The sequence below is a fragment of the Corythoichthys intestinalis genome, chromosome 7 (genome assembly GCF_030265065.1).
Source record: "Corythoichthys intestinalis isolate RoL2023-P3 chromosome 7, ASM3026506v1, whole genome shotgun sequence".
NCBI lineage: Eukaryota > Metazoa > Chordata > Actinopteri > Syngnathiformes > Syngnathidae > Corythoichthys > Corythoichthys intestinalis.
In genome coordinates, this window is record NC_080401.1 from 44,397,667 (window position 1) to 44,415,757 (window position 18,091).

The following is an 18,091-nucleotide window of genomic DNA, read 5'->3' on the forward strand; positions in this document are numbered from 1 at the left end:
TCTGGGTCAAGCCACTAGGCAGACAAAGCTCAGACATAAACACAGGCAGACATTATTGATTCTCCAGCAGGCTGATGGATGACACCGTTTGGTGCGCTTGAAGGGACAACAACTCAGAAGCTGGAACAGGCTGGCTTTTCTAGGATTTACCATTACATTAGGACCACATGCACGCTCTCATTTAGAAGCTCCATTAAGGCAGTGTTTTTGAACCTTTTCTGAGTCACGGCACGTTATTACACTGGAATAAATCTCGCGGCACACCACAACCCAAAAATGTCCCAAAATTACTTTCTGTACAGTATAATAATTTCTCAGTATTTATACTTACTCTAGGACTGGGCGATATGGCCTTAAGCCATAAAGCGTGGTAAATTGAGCAGATATACCTCGATAACGATAAATGACGATAAACTCGCCCAAGCGGACTGTTATATAATTTGAAAATCTGAATCAATGCATGAAATACAGATTAACCATTTCTTGTTGATTTATTTACCAGCTTTCAATTTAATATGTTTAACAATCGTACATGCAGTCTAAACATTAAGTATACAAAAATTTATTGTAAACAATAAGAATTCAAGTATGAACATTTATAACAGCTTGTATGGCTTGAACAATGTACATTGTCAAAATCAATATGCCTGTGCAAACATGTCATTGTAATACAAATGACTTACAGCTTGAACAGTACACTTCAAAAAGACAACTTATTGTTAATGGCTACTGTGACATATTTACTTAACACAAGTGTTTACTTCAAGGTTTCAGTTTTTTTTTTCCCAGTGCATTTTTTAATACATGCAAGCACACACCAACCCCCACACAGACACAGACACATTAAAGCTGCATTGATCTAATGACACAGAATTAAGCACATACAGAAAAATAGCTGGGGCCATTAAACAGTCATATTAAAATGTTCACTGTTGGATTGTACTTTATGCTGAATGCTTTACTATCACAACAGCCATCAGAAATCATACATAGACAGAGATACACAATAACGTGACATACTAATTGATAGATGCAGTCCGTGCCCAATCCACTCATTAAGTTCAGCTTTTTCGCCAAGGTTAGAGCCATTATCCGACTCCATCACGTTTATTTGTAGCGTTAGCCGCTAGTGTTAGCAACTAGCGTTAGCCTGTGGCTTGGCTACTAGTAGAAAGCATTGAAAGCATCCTCTTTGGAAATCGTGAGAACAAGGGAGGACAGCGGGTGAAAGCCTTTCTGGATGCCGCCAAGAGTCTATTTAATGTCGGGTGAAAGTTTGGTGAACCTCCCTTAAGCCACACTCCATCACGTTTGCTTGTAGAGTTAGCTGCTAGCGTTAGCCACAGTGCTCTTGTTTGTTTGGCTTCCTGATAACCACGTGACTCCATACGTAAGCACACTTTCTGCTTTCTTAAAGGGGAATAAACATTGCCGAACAACACAGAGTCAAAGCGGGATGAAATGACTATATTTTCTTGTTTTATTAAATTACCGAATTTACTGTCATGGTCAAAATTACGTCGGTCATCGTGAAGAATTTCGGTGCCGGTAAATTTTCGGTTTACCGCCCTGCTCTAACTTACTCAGTGTGAAACTTGAGCCTGTTTAGATGAACACAAAACCGATATCCTGGCAGGAATCTTCTTCAACAGCTCTCAGTCTCAGTTTTTATTTTTATAGCAGTTAGGTTTGAAAAGCTCAGAATGATCGGACACGGGGACTTTAGCAATCCCTTTAACCGCATCAGAGCTGAGCAGCTTGCTGACCAATGGCTTTGCAGACAGGTAGCATTAATGTCCATGCCACAGTGTGGGACTTTTTGGATTTAGCAACAAGTTCAACAACAAGCTAACTGGCTTTGAGGGCTTTCTCATTTCCCTTTGTAGTTTTTCTAAAAAAAGTGTCCTGTTTCTCTGTGTTTTCATGAGGGCGAACAAAATAGTCCATAGTTTGAAGCAACGGGTGTTTCGTTTGGAGATTAAAGATTTTAACGTTTAAGATTGCTTTGCCCATGGCATGGCGCTGTTGCATAGCTGCTCGTGTTGCGTTAAAGAACTGCTCGGCTTTCTAGCCATCAGCCACCTTGCTGTCCTCAACAATGTGTTGGAATAAAACACAGGGGGAGGATTCACACTCGTCACATATGGATAAAATGGAAAGGACACTTTCGGGTACAGTGATCCCTCGCTACTTGGCGCTTCAAACTTTGCGCTCTCGGTCCATTGCGGATTATTTTTCAATTTATGAATAAATAACTAAATATAGATGAGCTATCCCGATCCGATCACATAGTCTCCCTCTCCCTCCTGCTGCTTTTCTTGGTCTGGCAGTGCACTGGAGTTGCTTGTTAAAGTTAACGATGATTGACAGACGTTAAGGTTTGATCTTGCCAGAGACGCTTGGAAGTCGAAACTTCAAAGGGCCGCATGCGTCAATCATTGTTTAACTTGTTAAACAGTTGCTGTGGTAACTCATTGTGTGTAAGTGAGCAGCTGGAGTGGATTTGAGTGGACACTCAATGAAGCATTTAATAAAAACAAGCATTTTTTTTTTTGGTAAACTGGATTGGCGTCTTCTTTTTTCTTGTTTAAAAATAACTCTGTGGGACAGTAACGTGTTTTAGACTTATCATAGTTATTACATTGAAAGTGCTTAAAAACCATTTATTACAATATATGCATTCATAAGTTTTTCTTTAATTATACTTTGGGGAAAAAGGTAAAAAAAAAAAAAAACATGTCTTATATGTACAATATCTCCTTCCAATGAGAGATCTGAATAAATCCATTGAACAAAAAAAAAAAAAAAAAATTTTTATTTGGTGGGAGGAGCACTACTTTGCGGTTTTTTACTTATTGCGGCAGGTTCTGGTCCCCATTAACCGCGAAAAACAAGGGGATCACTATATATCAACAACTGACGAGTCTAATCAAATGATGAACAGTGGACATGTTGGGGTCCACATTGTCGCAGACAGCAAGGTAGCTGATGGCTAGAAATCTGACCAGATTTTGAACGCGACACGAGCAAAACCTCGCTCAACTGCACACAACCGAGACCTTTCTACATGCTCCTTCCTTCGAACTGCAACTCTGCCCAACGACGTAGAAAAAAAAAATAATAAAATTTTTTTAAATCATGGCGCCGCGACACACCAGTTGAAAAATACTGCCTTAAGACAATCCAAGTAGAAAAGTGTGGTGGACAACTGCATTTGACTAGTTACAGGTAAAGACGAAACCTCTCCTCTTTCAGGTCATTTGGATTATCACAATTATTTAATTTAGTTAAATAAGGTATTCATGACTGGCCAGAAACAAGAGTTTTAGTCTGAGTTGACTTCAGATAGTAAGAAAAAAAATCAAATATGCGTTTTTTTTTTTTACAGTTTAAATGATACACTGTTGTATGCAAGTGTACATGTAATTTCTTTTTCATCTTTAATCAAAAACAAAATCATAATAGTCATTGCGTGTAGAATTATGAAGGCATTAAAAAAATCCTTTTTGAAATGAGACCGTAATATAAAAAAACGTGAAAACTGAAGCATTGTCAATATCACATCTCACTTAACATAGAAATAAAATACACTCCATCATGTACATAAGGATGCAACCCATGAGTGAGGGAGATGTCTCAAGTATGAAATGATAAATAACCCCATCTTAGAGGTGAGTCAGTATGTGTTGAAGCGTTATTAAAACTCACCCCATCGTGCACTAAAGCCTTCCACGTGTGCTCCAGTTTCTTGATTAACCTGCGCAGACAATGAAAGGCAACACAATCAAGCTGGCGGGTCTGCACGTGCACATTAAGCGCAGTGAATTTCATCTCTTGGTTTTTGAGCTGCTCACCTGTACGACTGTAAGATATCAATGATGCCAATGTACAACAAAAGTCGTTCTCCTTTCCCGTTGACGGCAGGAATGCCGCCCATCCTAAAAAAAAAAGTTCAGAGACCCATTTACAAATTGACTTTCAAAAATTAATTAAACGTGCATTGTCTTTTTTTCTTGCCGTATTATGATGCTAGTGGCATTTCTGCATATTATTACAATTAACACATTAGATGCCATTGACAGTGATAGACGTCTAATCCATTTTGACTGCAAGACTGCATTGGAAATCTATTGCCATCAATGGCAGTGAAACATGATCACTCAATGCCAGCGATCCCAGTTGGAATAGATTTAATGTTTATGACTGTGAATGGCAGTTAATGAGTTAATTGTAATAATTTGCAGAATAGGCATTAGCATAGCATAGCAAAATTTGAAAAAAATAAGACACTTTTGGCCATACTTGTTAAACCTCTTATGGTCTGACAGAAATAGATTAGAACGAAAAATATCAGCAATGGTTCACTTAAAGATTAAAAAATACATATAACATTTCAGAATGCTAAAGGGGCAGTTTTGAGATATGATATATTTCCCTCCATGAGTGCTACATTTATAAAATAGAATTAGCATTATGCTAAAAACAAACATGTCTCCTATGACTCAACTTGACAATTAAACAACTTTAACTTTATACAAGTTTTGCACTCCAACGCCATCACTTGTTGCTTCACTCACGTGTCTTCGGTGTCGATGGACCCCCCGCAGGCGGCGCCACCCTGGATGGACTCCATGGCGGTGGAATAGAGGGCCTTCTGCTGGGCCAGAGGCCTTTTCTCGTCACTGCCGCCTTGGGAGCCTTCCATCTGCCGCTCCCTCTCTGCCTGGTCCATGTTGTGAACACCCAGCAGGAGGCTGTAGTCCATGATCTTGAAGCTTTCTAGCACCTGAACAAATGGAATGACAGAATTAGGATATGGCTCAATGCAGAAATGGGAGGACATTTCGACTTCAAAATTTTTGAAAACCATCCTGCAAGCAGAAATGTGAAGTAATTTTATAACATGCCAAATAGGGTCACAATTAAAGTAATTAAACATTGTCCAACAAATAAAGCATGAAAAAATAATTTATATGTTGTATATTTGACAAAATAATCGCGTTTCCGAAGTTTGAGCCTGAAAGGGGACGAACCCGGAAGTGAACGTCGCACCGAGAACAGCGATGGCAGCGCTCCATACGGCTGCCATACAAAGCCCTTCAAACAATGATTCAAACAGCGATATAAGCGATAGATCGAGCGCAAGGGAGGAGATCCAAGTTTTTGAAGAGTTGGAGGAAGAAGAGGAGGTTGGAATTTCATGTTGGACCTAACATGTATTAGCCAGACGCTAATCAGGATGCAAACAATGTCCCTAGACTACCTGACATTGAATGGAGACAAGACCCATCGAGATTACAAGATTGGTAAGATATAGGCTGTTATTATTTTCATGATTTGAAGATGCAAGCATTTGCACATAATTTTATGTTTTTGTCTATCTGATGACATTGTTTAAAAAATAATAATCAGACTTCATGTTCATTTTGGCAGATCCGGCAGCTCTCGTGCATAAAAAAATAATAATATAAAAACGTTGAAGGGAAAGAAGCAGATGAGTCGTTGATAGCTTTCTCCACTTTATTGTGGCAACAATAAGAAAACAAAATAATAGCGGACTGCCACCACATTCGACCGCGAAGTTTTGCTTCTCGCTCATCTTCCTCTCGCCTGCTACTACTCACAGCTCTCCAGTCCCAGCATCTCTTAAACGGATCGTGCATAGTGTCTTGTTATGAGCTTTTTGTTGACAAAGGTATCGAACACACGGCGTGCTGACAACTTTGTTTCTTTATTAACACATGGAGCTAACAGTACGAGCACAGCTTGGGGCTCTCAGCAGGAAGTGGCGTCTAATGGGGTGAGGAAATGTAGTTTTTTCACACAAGCGAACAGATTACAAAGCACCACTTCAGTGTTGTCCCGATTTCCCATGATTCACTGCGTGACTTGAGCCGCTCGCTGATTCGCTGCGAGATTGACTCAAAGCCAACACGCTAGTTGTCACCTGTCAGCGGCTCTTGTAAAACACAAACTAGAAGCCTATCAAGCGATCACCGTGAAAGAAACGCCGAACCGTACAAATGCAATGCAATGCTTGAAGCATGAAGGTGTTAAAACATAATACAAATACAAATAAATGTGCACAAACTCACTGGCGGTGTGTCTCTCATACGGCAACGTGACCGTGAATTACCGTGCACCGACCTGCTTATATGCACATCCACACCCCTTTATATAGTAATATAATAGTGGATTAACCCTTTCGGACAAGATCGTAGATGACGCACAATTTAAACACGCTTAACCTAGCAAACGCAACAACAACTATGATCGGGGATTGCCACAAGTTAGCTTTTGGCTAACGTAGCTAGCTTCTACGGTTCATTCCACAACAGTTGGCAGCTCTGCTTTGACAAAGTCATCAGTCAGCTATCCAAAAATCACACTTACATTTTTGGCAAACCCTTGATCATAAGCAGACCGGTTAAGGAAGCAGGCATCTTGGAAGTGTTTGTAGCAGAGAACACTACTCGATGATGGCGTGAAATTTATTCGCCTCGTGCAAACGAAAGATGTCCATTTACGTGCCCTGCTATCCTTTGGCCACTCATACAACTTTTCGTTTGACTGAGAACAAAACATCGCCACACACCGCCGTGGCATCTTACCGAGAAGCAATGCAACAATACTGTGTGTATGGCGGACTTCCCTCGCACTTCTCAGTGTGACGTAATTTCCGAAGATTGCCGAAGAAAAGCATTTTCGTTGTCAAGGGCGTTGCTATGGGTTAAACAAAGAATCTGGAAGGGTTGCGTTAAAAAAAATAACGAAAATATGCTTATAATTGTTTAGCCATTGATATTATTCAAAAACATGGTTGGCCAACCTTACTTCACATTTCCGCTTTAAATTCTCTGAATTAAAAAGACGATTAGCTCAATATTTGGCATTATCACAGTAGTGGCCGAAAATCTGTACTAATGTTAGCTTTTCTCAGAAGAAGCTAGCTGTTCGAGGGCAAACTTACTAAAGTAAATAGGTAAGAGATTGAGGCATTTAACAAAGGAGAAGTTAGGAGATAAAATTGCTTTTCAAATTCCTTTGAATAACTTCAAGACTATCAAGCAGTATTGTTTTCGTCAACAATGACGATAACAAAAATATTTCCTCGACGAACAATTTTTCCATGACGAGACGAGCTAAAATGTGGCTTGGGAGACTAAAACATAACGAGAGAAATACCAGTTTTCAACTGATGAGACAACAATGAGACAAAAGTGGAACATAGTTTTTGTCATATGTTTACAATGCGTGACATTTTAATATTGTACGTGGAGTATGTCAACTTGCACTGTAGAAGTGTTTGAGTCGTGTCACTCATGCGAAATGTACTGCGCCTCTCCCTCACTCTCCACGCCAGAGTTTAGGATGTGTTTCAAGCTAGGCTGCGCTCCATCTTGCTTGTTTGGAAACACATGGTAAGATTTGTTTTCTTATCTTGGCAAGAGATAATATGCAATGTTGTTTTAGCCTTTAAAGGTCTGTGCTGTGAGATCATCACACATTACATGTAACTTCTCGCGTTACCATAGCATTTGCGTTAGCATTAGCATCAACTTTAGCGAGTCGAGCATCCTCTTAAACATAGTTTATGGTTTCTAGGTGGGTTTAACTGAAAATAATGGACTGCCTTTCCTGCTGAGTGTGTATTATCATCACAAAGTTGGCTGTGGTGACCCTTTATTATATGACATAATTCACCCACAGAACTTGTGTGGGAGATGTTGTATATTTGGCCCAGCGCGTTTCCGGCTACGTGACAGACACGAGACAAGAGAGTTCCTAGCGAGCCACAAGAGACATGAGCGGCCGAACATGGCAACAAGACTCCATCCAACGTCATCTGCTTCATGGCGTCCTTTTAGACGCTACAATATGTGCTCGTCTGACTATGTTCTTTTGAAATTGTTAGTGGATTTCTCCTTTGTCTACTGTAATAACTTATAATGTTGCGTGCAGAGGTGGGTAATCAAACGTTACATTTACTTGAGTAAATTTTGACGATAAATGTACTTCTAAGAGTAGTTTTACTAAGCCATACTTTTTACTTTTACTTATGTAGATTTGTGAAGAACAAAAGCTACTCTTACTCCGCTAGTTTGGGCTCAACTAGCCGTTACATTTTTTCTTCTTTATTCTACATATTAGATTTTACTTTTTTTGTGCCAGAGACGCCAACATTGGCACGACCAGTTTCCCCAAAGAGACATCACAATAATAATCACATGACTCCATTATACCAATCAGACTCCAGCTTGCTAGTCTATGATCACCCTGGCCTGTTCAATCACATCTATCACTTCAATCACGTCATTAAAGCACCGTAAAAATTAAGTGTTTTACATACAGTGCTGCCGTCAACATAACTCGAACGCGCAGACTTTAACCTCTCTCCCAGTTTTTATTTGTCACCGATTGACCACTGAAAACTGGAGATATGATGCTTTTAGTTTCACAATAGGAAATATGTTTTCTCCAGAAATGGGCACTCATGCTCTTTGGACGAATGATGCTTCATTTCTGTATTTTTTTCTCTCGACGGAATTCAATGAATTTTCTCTTTTTGGGGGGGCGGGGGATTTATTTGGCTTAATGTGGTTATGTTGTAGGTTATAGTCTTTTTCTTCTTCAAAGTATAAAAATAACTGTTCATATAGATAACATTGTGCTGAAAAAAGAAAACCTTTGTTTGAAAAAAAAAAAAATAATAATAATCAAACATCGTAAGCAGTTACTCACAATGTTACTCATTACTTGAGTACAGTATTCTTTTCACCAAATACGTTTTTACTTGTACTTGAGTACATTTTTTGGATGACTACTTTTTTACTAGAGTAATATTATTTTGAAGTAACAATACTCTTACTTGAGTAAAAGTTTTGGCTACTCTACCCACCTCCGGTTGCGTATATGTTGTGGGACACACGTTCCACAAATTTTAACAACATTTGAAACATTATGTTTTGATTAAAAAAATTCCCAGTTATGGGAGATGGCAATAAATAACAATTAGAAAGTGACATTCACATTTAATTTAACGGATTCAATAGGGTCATTAAAGGGGGGTGGGATGAGAGAAAATTGTAATTTCAGGGGGTACTCTAGACTTATTTAAAAAACAAAACAAAAGAAAAGATTTTCAAGTATTCTTTTCTTAGTTTTTTTTTGTTGTTTTGTTTTGTTTTTTTACATTTTGCCTGAGGATGAGTAAATTTTCTCAGAAACTGCATGTTTTGGTATTTTAAATTTGAAGGTTGGGATGAAAAAATGTCTCCAATTTTGGTATGACCCTAACATGATTATTGGACATTTGTCACAGTCAATGGCATTTGAAGATGACATTTAATTTTATTAGCTTCGCTCCCGTTCTCACCAGGCAGTCTCTCTGCAGCGTTTTCACCAGCGCGTTGAACGTGTCTTGATCCAGCATGAGTCCGTCCTGCAGGTCCTGCATGAAGTCCAGGTCCTTGAACGTGGGCCGGGCCTTCTCGCGTTCCTTCTTGGACGCTCGCCTCTTGTATGTGGAGCCCTTCAGGTCGTACTTGAGGTGCATGCGCACAACACGGGGCAACACGTTGTTCATCACCACCACGCGGATGTTCTTGCCTCCGGACTGGACGCAGTAGAGCCCAAAGAACTTGGGCAGCAGAGTGCGAGGGTTCTGATTCAAGTTCTGGAGGAAGAGAACATGATTTGTGACAATTTTAATTGTTATCAAGGAAATACGTTAAAGTTATAAACTCATACAGAACTAGAAGAGAAGCTGGTCAACCCAACACATGAGGGTGGATTAACACGCGTGCCAAAGATAAAATGGAAAATAAGCTGCGCTGAGAGTGAGAACGGCGGGGAGAGTGATAAGAAGTGTGTGCGTGTGATGGAGTGCATCACACAGTAGAGAGAGAGAGGGGTGACGGTTACATCACCGTGATCTGCATGCAGCCCAGAGCTAGCCCGCTTAGTCGACTCTCCACCGTCAAATCAGTCAGCTGTGGCAGACGTGTGGAGTTGACTGCATGCGGCAACGCTTACTAATTTGCTTCTTGTGTCCTTCAGTGTGAGTGTGTTTCTATTGACCTTGACATGGGTTTTATCTCTTTTAGCAGATCTCCACCTCCAGGGCTGAAGTATTTGTCAACCGTGATATCAGTAACAGAAATGCTATGATCTACAACCTTATGGTGAAGATTCATGTAAATGCATTTATAGGTGAAAAAGGGCAGTTGTGGACAATCACTTTTTTTTTATGATACAACACAAAATCTGTAACGCCTCACCAATAGGTTTATAATCAGCAAAGCAAAGTACTGTACTGCTTTTTTCAACATGAAGTGCCTCACCCTACTTCAACATTTTCCTGCAAGAGCTTTCGAGGATGGCAGCAATACCGATTTCTTATTTGGTCATCAGATGTGAATTAACACTTCAATACAACTTTGTTCATCTCCCAAAAATATTTTACACAACTAAAAAATTTTTTATAAACTTTTTATATTCAATTTTGATGAAATTGGAAATGAACAACTGCATATGTTTTGATTTCATGAGGATAAAACTTAAAAATGCTTTAGTACACTCATTAAACCTGCATGAGAAAAATTAAAATGCTTTCCATGACGTTCCCTAACAGAGTGTTGCTTTAATGACATTAATGTTATGGAGTGCCAATGACCCATTTACTTCTATTGGCGGCAGTAGACATTTAATTTTGGCTGGGCAATGAGTTAAAAATAAACGAAAAAACACTTACATTTTTTTTTTTTCAAAGTCTGATCCGTTTACTTTCAGGATTTTAAAACTTGGTGAATAGATGGGGTATATTTTTAACTGATAATCTTAAACAATCTGTACTGAAAACAAAAAGCAGGGTTGGGCGATCAGACCAAAAAGTATCACGATTTTCATTTCCATATCGTCTGATCTCGATTCTTTTCAGTTTTTTTTTCAACACAGTACTTGTATTGCTTTTTTTTAACTACCAGTTTTAAAGAAGCTCCAATGGAAATGTCCGTTTTTGTGTGTGTCAGTTTGTGAGTAAAATGAGGTGAATTGATGCTAATTTTCGTTAGCACGTGAATGGTATCTCATTTTATAATAGCATAAAGCTAGCAGGTGTTTGAAAAACAAATCGGTTTTGCATTTAAATACACTCTGTGTATAATTTCATTGTTATATGTGTTTAGTATTCCAGTTGACCAAAACCGGATTGTAATAGACTGCTTGAAAACCATCAACATTGGAATCCTTTTGAGGAACTATTGGTTGCCTGCAGTGCTTCATTTGTAAATCAGAAGAAGTTGGAACGCAAAGTACATATGACAGAGCAGGGATGACGAGACGGGCACAGGTCCCGGAACGTACGCAGAAAAAGGTGCTGAAAACAACACGCAAATGCCCCCTTGCCATCCTGTGGGACTTTTCTTTTCTTTCATTTCTTTGTGCTTTTCTGACTCATTTTGAACCATCTTCCTTCTTTTTGAAACAGTGGCACCTCCAGAAATTTTTTATAGGGGTGGCCAGATGGGGCTACTTAAAATCTTGGGGTGGCCAAAACTAAAAGCCATAATTTCAGGTTTTCATTATATTATTGCAGTAAAAAGGTCAGGGGAAAACTATCGGAAAGACTTAAGGACACGGCTACTGATATAATTTGGTGTATTGTGTAATACTTGATGTTACTAATGATTTAATGTGCATAGTCCTTAACTGTCCAGTCAACATTTTGAGTTCCACAACAATTCTGTTTTATTGTGTTATGTATATATTAGGCATAAGATGTACATTTAACTAGGGCTGTCAAAGGAATACAATTTTTAATCAAGTTAATCACAGTTTAAAAATTAATTAATCGTAATTAATCGCAATTCAAACCATCTCTAAAATATGCCATATTTTTCTGTAAATTGTTGGAATGGAAAGATAAGACAAGACGGATATATACATTCAACATACTGTACATAAGTACTGTATTTGTTTATTATAACAATAAATCCACAAGATGGCATTAACATTATTAACATTCTGTGAAAGGGATCCACGGATAGAAAGACTTGTAATTCTTAAAGGATAAATGTGAGTTTGTATATTGTGACTAAATATTGCCATCTAGTGTATTTGTTGAGCTTTCAATAAATGATACTGTAGCGACTTAACTGTTCTGCCCAAATTCATGATGGGAAGTGGTGCAACCATGACTGTGTGTGGTGGCTGCAAATGCTACATCTTCTCTGCTTTGGATACACAACAGGGTGTTAAGAAAAAGATCAACTCAATATTTATAGTTGCTGTGGGAGAGATGACGAAAGCTTTTGCGAATTAAAAGCACGGCCCCCAATGAATGCTTTTATCTACTCCACTCACTTGCTCTACTCACAATTTACTGCCTCTTATCTCTATATAGAAGTAAAACGGCGCCATTGTAGGCTGTTTGCGGCAATGCATGAATGAGTCGTACTACGAATGCGTTGTGATATTTTCACAGGATTAATTTTTAAAAATTAATTACCGCCCGTTAATGTAATAAATTTGACAGCCCTACATTTAACAAAACAAAACCAAAAAAAAGCATTCATTTGGGATGAAATGCATAACTGATGCTACAACAATCTAACGATATATTGGCAAGCGGGGTGGCCAGTGGGGTGGCCAACCAATTTCCCCTGGCCACCCCCTGGTGGCGCCACTGTTTTGAAAATAGACAGTAAATGAAACTGTCTTTTTGGCATGTTGAAATACAGTTTGATCCTGGCTGCTTGCTCCCCCTGTGCCGCAAATTTCAACAGTTTTTTTTTTTTTTTTTTTTTTTTAAATGTCAGGGGTGTTATTTGTTGGTCCAGTTTTTCAGTGCGTCAACAAATCTCCGACTCTTTCAAATGACGTTAAATTTTTATAAATGACCTGAAACAACATGCAATTCTTGGGATTTGTTCTGTAAATGAATTTATGCATTTTATTGTTTTCTTTTATAATGTAATGTACGTAACTAAGTGTAGTATTCTGATATGTTTTCCGAGGCATCTTGAAGTGCACACAACGTTACTGTTGTTTTGCCCTGCAGGTCAGTGCGCTTGGTGATCTTCCCAAGGCGGAGCTCACAGTCATCCACCAGGCCGCTAAACTGGTTAAAACGCTCCTTCATGAGCAGCCTGGCCTGCCCCACCGTTGTACAAATGTGACCTCTTATTTCTTCAGGAATCGACTCATCATGCAATTTGGTATCCCACTGCACACAAAGCGCAGTCAGTCTGTCTTGTTGGCCATCTCCGACCTAAAGTATGGAACATCATGTTTTGATTCAATAGGGCTGCTTGGAATAGGAGGAGCCACCATACGAGTGGATTTCGGTGGCGACGATTCACTTGGCTCAACCTGAATTTCATCAGTGTCCTCGGCGGCAGGCAAGACATTGAAGCCAGCGCGTGTAACCTTCAGGGTAAGAAATCAATTTGCCGAGTGAGGAATGAGACGTACGAATTCGAAGGCTTTCAAGGCTTGGTGTCGGCTTGTGTTCCTCCACCCAATTTTGTCCTTCTGCTTCCTTTTACGGGCATAGTTGAGGGTGAATGGTACAAAAATGATCAAAAACGGAGGAAAACGGAGAGAAAATACACCAGTCTGACTAGAAAAATCCCACCACTGCCACCAAATGTAGTGGACCCAACATACACATGGACACTGGTGTTTAAACTTAGGTGAAAATTCAATTTAACAAAGTCACAAAAGAAACCAATTTAAAAAAACGTCTTGGGCCCAACATAAAAGAGGTCAACATAACAAGAGGCTTCAATCAAAATGACCTCCAGACCCATCTCTGGGGCTGCTTAAATAAGGACAGACTACTAATGACCACCTGAGGGAGGTATGACAACCAATTAACCAAACATTGTCAACTTAATTAAACAACAACAGATGGAAAAATGACATACATCACCTTCCAACAATAATCAACTAATGTGCATTTAAACAGTGAAAAATTCACCCCAAACTATAATTAAATCAACTTAAATATCCCCCCTCCAGAATGGTAGGTGCCAGATCTTAAACAGCTGTGGTCGTTACCTCAAATTAGAAAATCAAATCCCATAACGTTCAGACAAACATTAACCAAAGTTTACATGTCCACAAAAATATCACAAATAGTTACAGTAAATTTTGAAACACTAAATTGTGGTTGTAAGGGTAGCCACCACAGGCTAGCTTGTTGAAACAGGAGAATGTCATCGTCAGTGGAATAAGGCAATGCAAAAAAGAAAAAGGTGTCGATAAAAAAGCTACTTCTGGATCTGGTCGGCGCTTTTTCCTATCTTTTTCAGCCCTCGACACTCAAGCCATCTCTTTAACTAGGGTGACCAAACGTCCTCTTTTGCCCAGACAAGTCCTACTTTCACGTAGTATCCTCGTCGTCCGGGCGGGTTTTATAAATTCATAAAAATGTCCGGGTTTTATGATTTTTCACGGGACCAATTTGAAGAGAATCCCTCCGGCCGCTGGGTGGCAGCAGTTGACATGGCTCCTACTAGAAGGGAGGGAAGGAGTAGTTCTTCTTGTTTTTGTTGGCAGTTTACCCCTATCATGAGGCAAAACCGCCATCTACTGGGTTGACAATTTAGCCACAACGCCTGCCCAGTTGTTAAGTTTTTAACGATAAATACGTAAATAATGGCAACTGTTGACTTCTGTCGGAGCTTTGACTGTAAAATCCCATTTGGTGTCGCATCATTGCGCTGCCAATGATTGTAAACTTTTCTAGCAAAGTTTGATTTTTCCCTCCGCTAGCTATCAGTAAGCTAAACCATACTAGGCATTATGGGAAACGTAGTTTTGAACTGCTACGTTTGGAAACATGCTGGTTGAATAGTTTGTCAGTTTACTTCGGTTTTTGTTTGTGTGCAATCTAGAACATTGAATGAGAATATCAATTGAATGGGAATAATAATTTGTCAAGGACAATTGTTGTGATAGTAATTTATAAAAATGTTTAGTTGGCAAATAGCCTACTGTGTGTATGTGTATTGACTGGACTACATTTCCATGGGTCTGCATTTTATATATATATATTATATTTTGGTCATTATTATTTATTTTTTTATTTTCAAACTGCATTTTCCCATCCAGAGTGAGGGGGCACACTTTAAATATATTAAAGTGATATAGACATCTTTGAGTGAACTTTGAGTAGAATTCAAGTATCTTGAGGCCGGGCTGAGTGTCCTCTTTTTTGGAAATCAAAATATGGTCACCCAACTGAACATTTGTATGTTCTTCCACATCTTTACCATTGAATTTGGCACCAGCAACATCATTGTCAGACAGAATTGGTAAGTTTAACTCAGTATACATTTCGTTCTTACACCATTTACATGCATCTAGCATGAGGGACAAATGCGAGTTTGACCCCCCTAGCAACAGTTGCTAACGTCATGAATATTAATGAGCAAACGTGACGTGTTACGTGCAGACCGCAAGGTGTGGTATGCTATTAGGTTGAACCAAGGGCGTAGGTTTGGTCTCAACATTGGTAGGGACGATATAACACCATAATGCATGCATACTTTTTGCTCGTGATGGGACATTAATAAGACAAAACAGATTGGGTGAACAGGGGTCAGGGCTACATTTCTCACGAATATGAACCTACCGTAATTAATTGATATGCCAAAGCACAAACAGTAGGACACTATTCTCAAAGCAGCTTCCTACTTCTACTTTTGCAGAAGTTCCCACAGTTTAATGTTATGCTTACTCTGATGCAGGTCAGACTTTCAGCAGCAAAATTAGTGGTGTGTTTTCCACCTCCACAACATTGGCGTCTTTTTAAATTACTTACAGTGGCTGCTGCTGGCCAAAAAAACCTTCTAATATCCCTCGTCTTCGAAGGCGGTGGAGGAGGCGGCATGTTGTCGTCAAATATTCCTATCGGGGCTGTGCGAGTGTGAGCATGTGTGTGTGTGTGTGTTAGGGGTGGACCGGCGCATTCAGCAAGTGAAAAGAGATTGTAAATGTAAGTTTGAATACAATGAAAATAATTCACTTAATAATGGTAGGGTCAAATCTTTCCTTACAACATAGGGGAAGACAAGGCAATCTAAATTACCTGTATAAACTGAATTGAACTCATTAAATAATGCATATCCGGTTCCTTAAAGGTTGGTGGGGACAATTTGAGCATCCTGAAAAGTTGATAGTGTTATGTCCCTACATTCCCTATGCAAACCTACACCCTTGGGTTGAACGTCCATCACTGTCAATGGCATTGAATGAGGTATGTGTAGGCTTATATTGTATATTCACAGTTGGCACATGCTGCACATTCTCCTACCATGTAGTAGCCCGGCAGCAGCTTCTGTAAGAACTCGGCCTCCTTGTGCATGACCGTTTTGATGATGAACTCGTCGTCCTTGGTAAGATAGAAGACGGAGCCGCTCGCGCCGGGATTGGACAGCTCGATCAGTGGTTCGTTACATAGCGAATACTGCGTAGGACACAATGAATATTAATTATCAACATGTGAAACTCTTAATACTACGACTACTTTTCATCCATTTTTTGACACCAGATAAGCCATCAACTGCAGTTTTCTGAAATCCTGTGCGTGAATGCCTCCTGTTTCTCCCATCTGGTCGCATTAAATTAAAGTAATTTACCGGTGCACGCTTACCAAGTAGTCATCCGGCCTTATTCCAAACAGCTCTCGGAAGTAGCGGAAAGCCACAGGAGCGTACGTTTTGAAGCGGAAATCTGGGAAGTGATGTGCTGGGGTGAGGTTGCTCCCTTCACTGCAGCCAGGAAAAACAAAGCTTAATCAAAGCACAGTTATGAAAGCTATATTGACATTTGAAATGCAATAATTGATACATGTTAAATACCTGGGAAAAAAGATGCTCTCCACAACATAGAAGTCCTGCATCAACACATCTCTCTCTGGTTTAGAGCTCAAGTTGCCCACCGTGTAGCCGATGCCAAGTTGGATGGCTCCTTTTAGGGCTGAGGATGTGGTCTAAAGAAGAGGGTGAGGGTAGTGATTCAGAGAAGTGATAAAATATTAGAGATGTGACAGAAAATTCAGTGCCAAAAAAAGCTAAAATTAGTTAAATTCCAGTTAAAGTCCTCTTGTGTTGACGTCATCAAAACACGGTGAGAAGCAAAACTACTGGCTCACAGCCAACATTCTGCGGTTTGGAAGTATTTTGAGGTATCAAAAAAATTAGGGCTGTCAAAATGATTGCGTTAACGGGCGGTAATGAATTTTTTAAAATTAATCACGTTAAAATATTTGACGCATTTAATGCACATGCCCCGCTCAAACAGATTAAAATGACAGCACAGTGTCATGTCCACTTGTGACTTGTGTTTTCTAGTGTTTTTTCGCCCTCTGCTGGCGCTTGGGTGAGACTGATTTTATGGGTTTAAGCACCATGAGCATTGTGTAATTATTCACATCAACAATGGCGAGCTACTAGTTTATTTTTTGATTGAAAATTTTACAAATTTTATTAAAACGAAAACATTAAGAGGGGTTTTAATATAAACATTCTATAACTTGTACTAACATTTATCTTTTAAGAACTACAAGTCTTTCTAACCATGGATTGCTTTAACAGAATGTTAACAATGTTAATGCCATCTTGTTGATTTATTGTTATAATAAACAAATACAGTACTTATGTACAGTATGTTGAATGTATATATCGGGTTTTGTGTCTAATTTTTCCATTCCAACAATAATTTACAGAAAAAATGGCATATTTTATAGATGATTTTAACTGCGATTAATTATGATTAATTAATCTTTAAACTGTGATTAACGCGATTAAAAATTTTAAACGTTTGACAGCCCTCAAGCTGCATTCACACCGCCCTCCCCAAACTCTGTGCCGCCACTGTAAATAGCATCATTTGTCAATAAAATTATTATAAGTACACCTCTGCATTGCGTACTTTTAAATATATAAAAAAGAAGTAATTTAGATCAACTTACAATAAAGCATAACTTTTTTAACATTGTTTTGTATGTAACAGAAAAGGCAAAACGCATTGTTTTTCCTGAATTAAAAAAACTCACATCCAAACTGTAAAAATACCCTCAAGA

General features: G+C 39.1%; 1 protein-coding gene across 7 annotated transcripts in view; it reads right to left on the reverse strand.

Moving 5' to 3' along the window:
- Positions 1-18,091, reverse strand: part of pip5k1ca (phosphatidylinositol-4-phosphate 5-kinase, type I, gamma a) — an 85,549-nt gene that overhangs the window by 34,516 nt on the left and 32,942 nt on the right. For all 7 annotated transcript variants that reach the window (XR_009063837.1, XR_009063838.1, XM_057840969.1 and 4 more), the window contains exons 4-10: positions 16,869-16,999; positions 16,661-16,778; positions 16,322-16,474; positions 9,377-9,676; positions 4,578-4,786; positions 3,855-3,938; positions 3,709-3,757 (exon numbers count right to left, since the gene is read on the reverse strand). Coding sequence is in view for 5 of the 7 variants with exons in the window: in XM_057840969.1 (XP_057696952.1) it covers positions 3,709-3,757; positions 3,855-3,938; positions 4,578-4,786; positions 9,377-9,676; positions 16,322-16,474; positions 16,661-16,778; positions 16,869-16,999 (1,044 nt within the window). In the remaining 2 variants the exon portion in view is untranslated. The remainder of the gene's footprint in view (positions 1-3,708; positions 3,758-3,854; positions 3,939-4,577; positions 4,787-9,376; positions 9,677-16,321; positions 16,475-16,660; positions 16,779-16,868; positions 17,000-18,091) is intronic.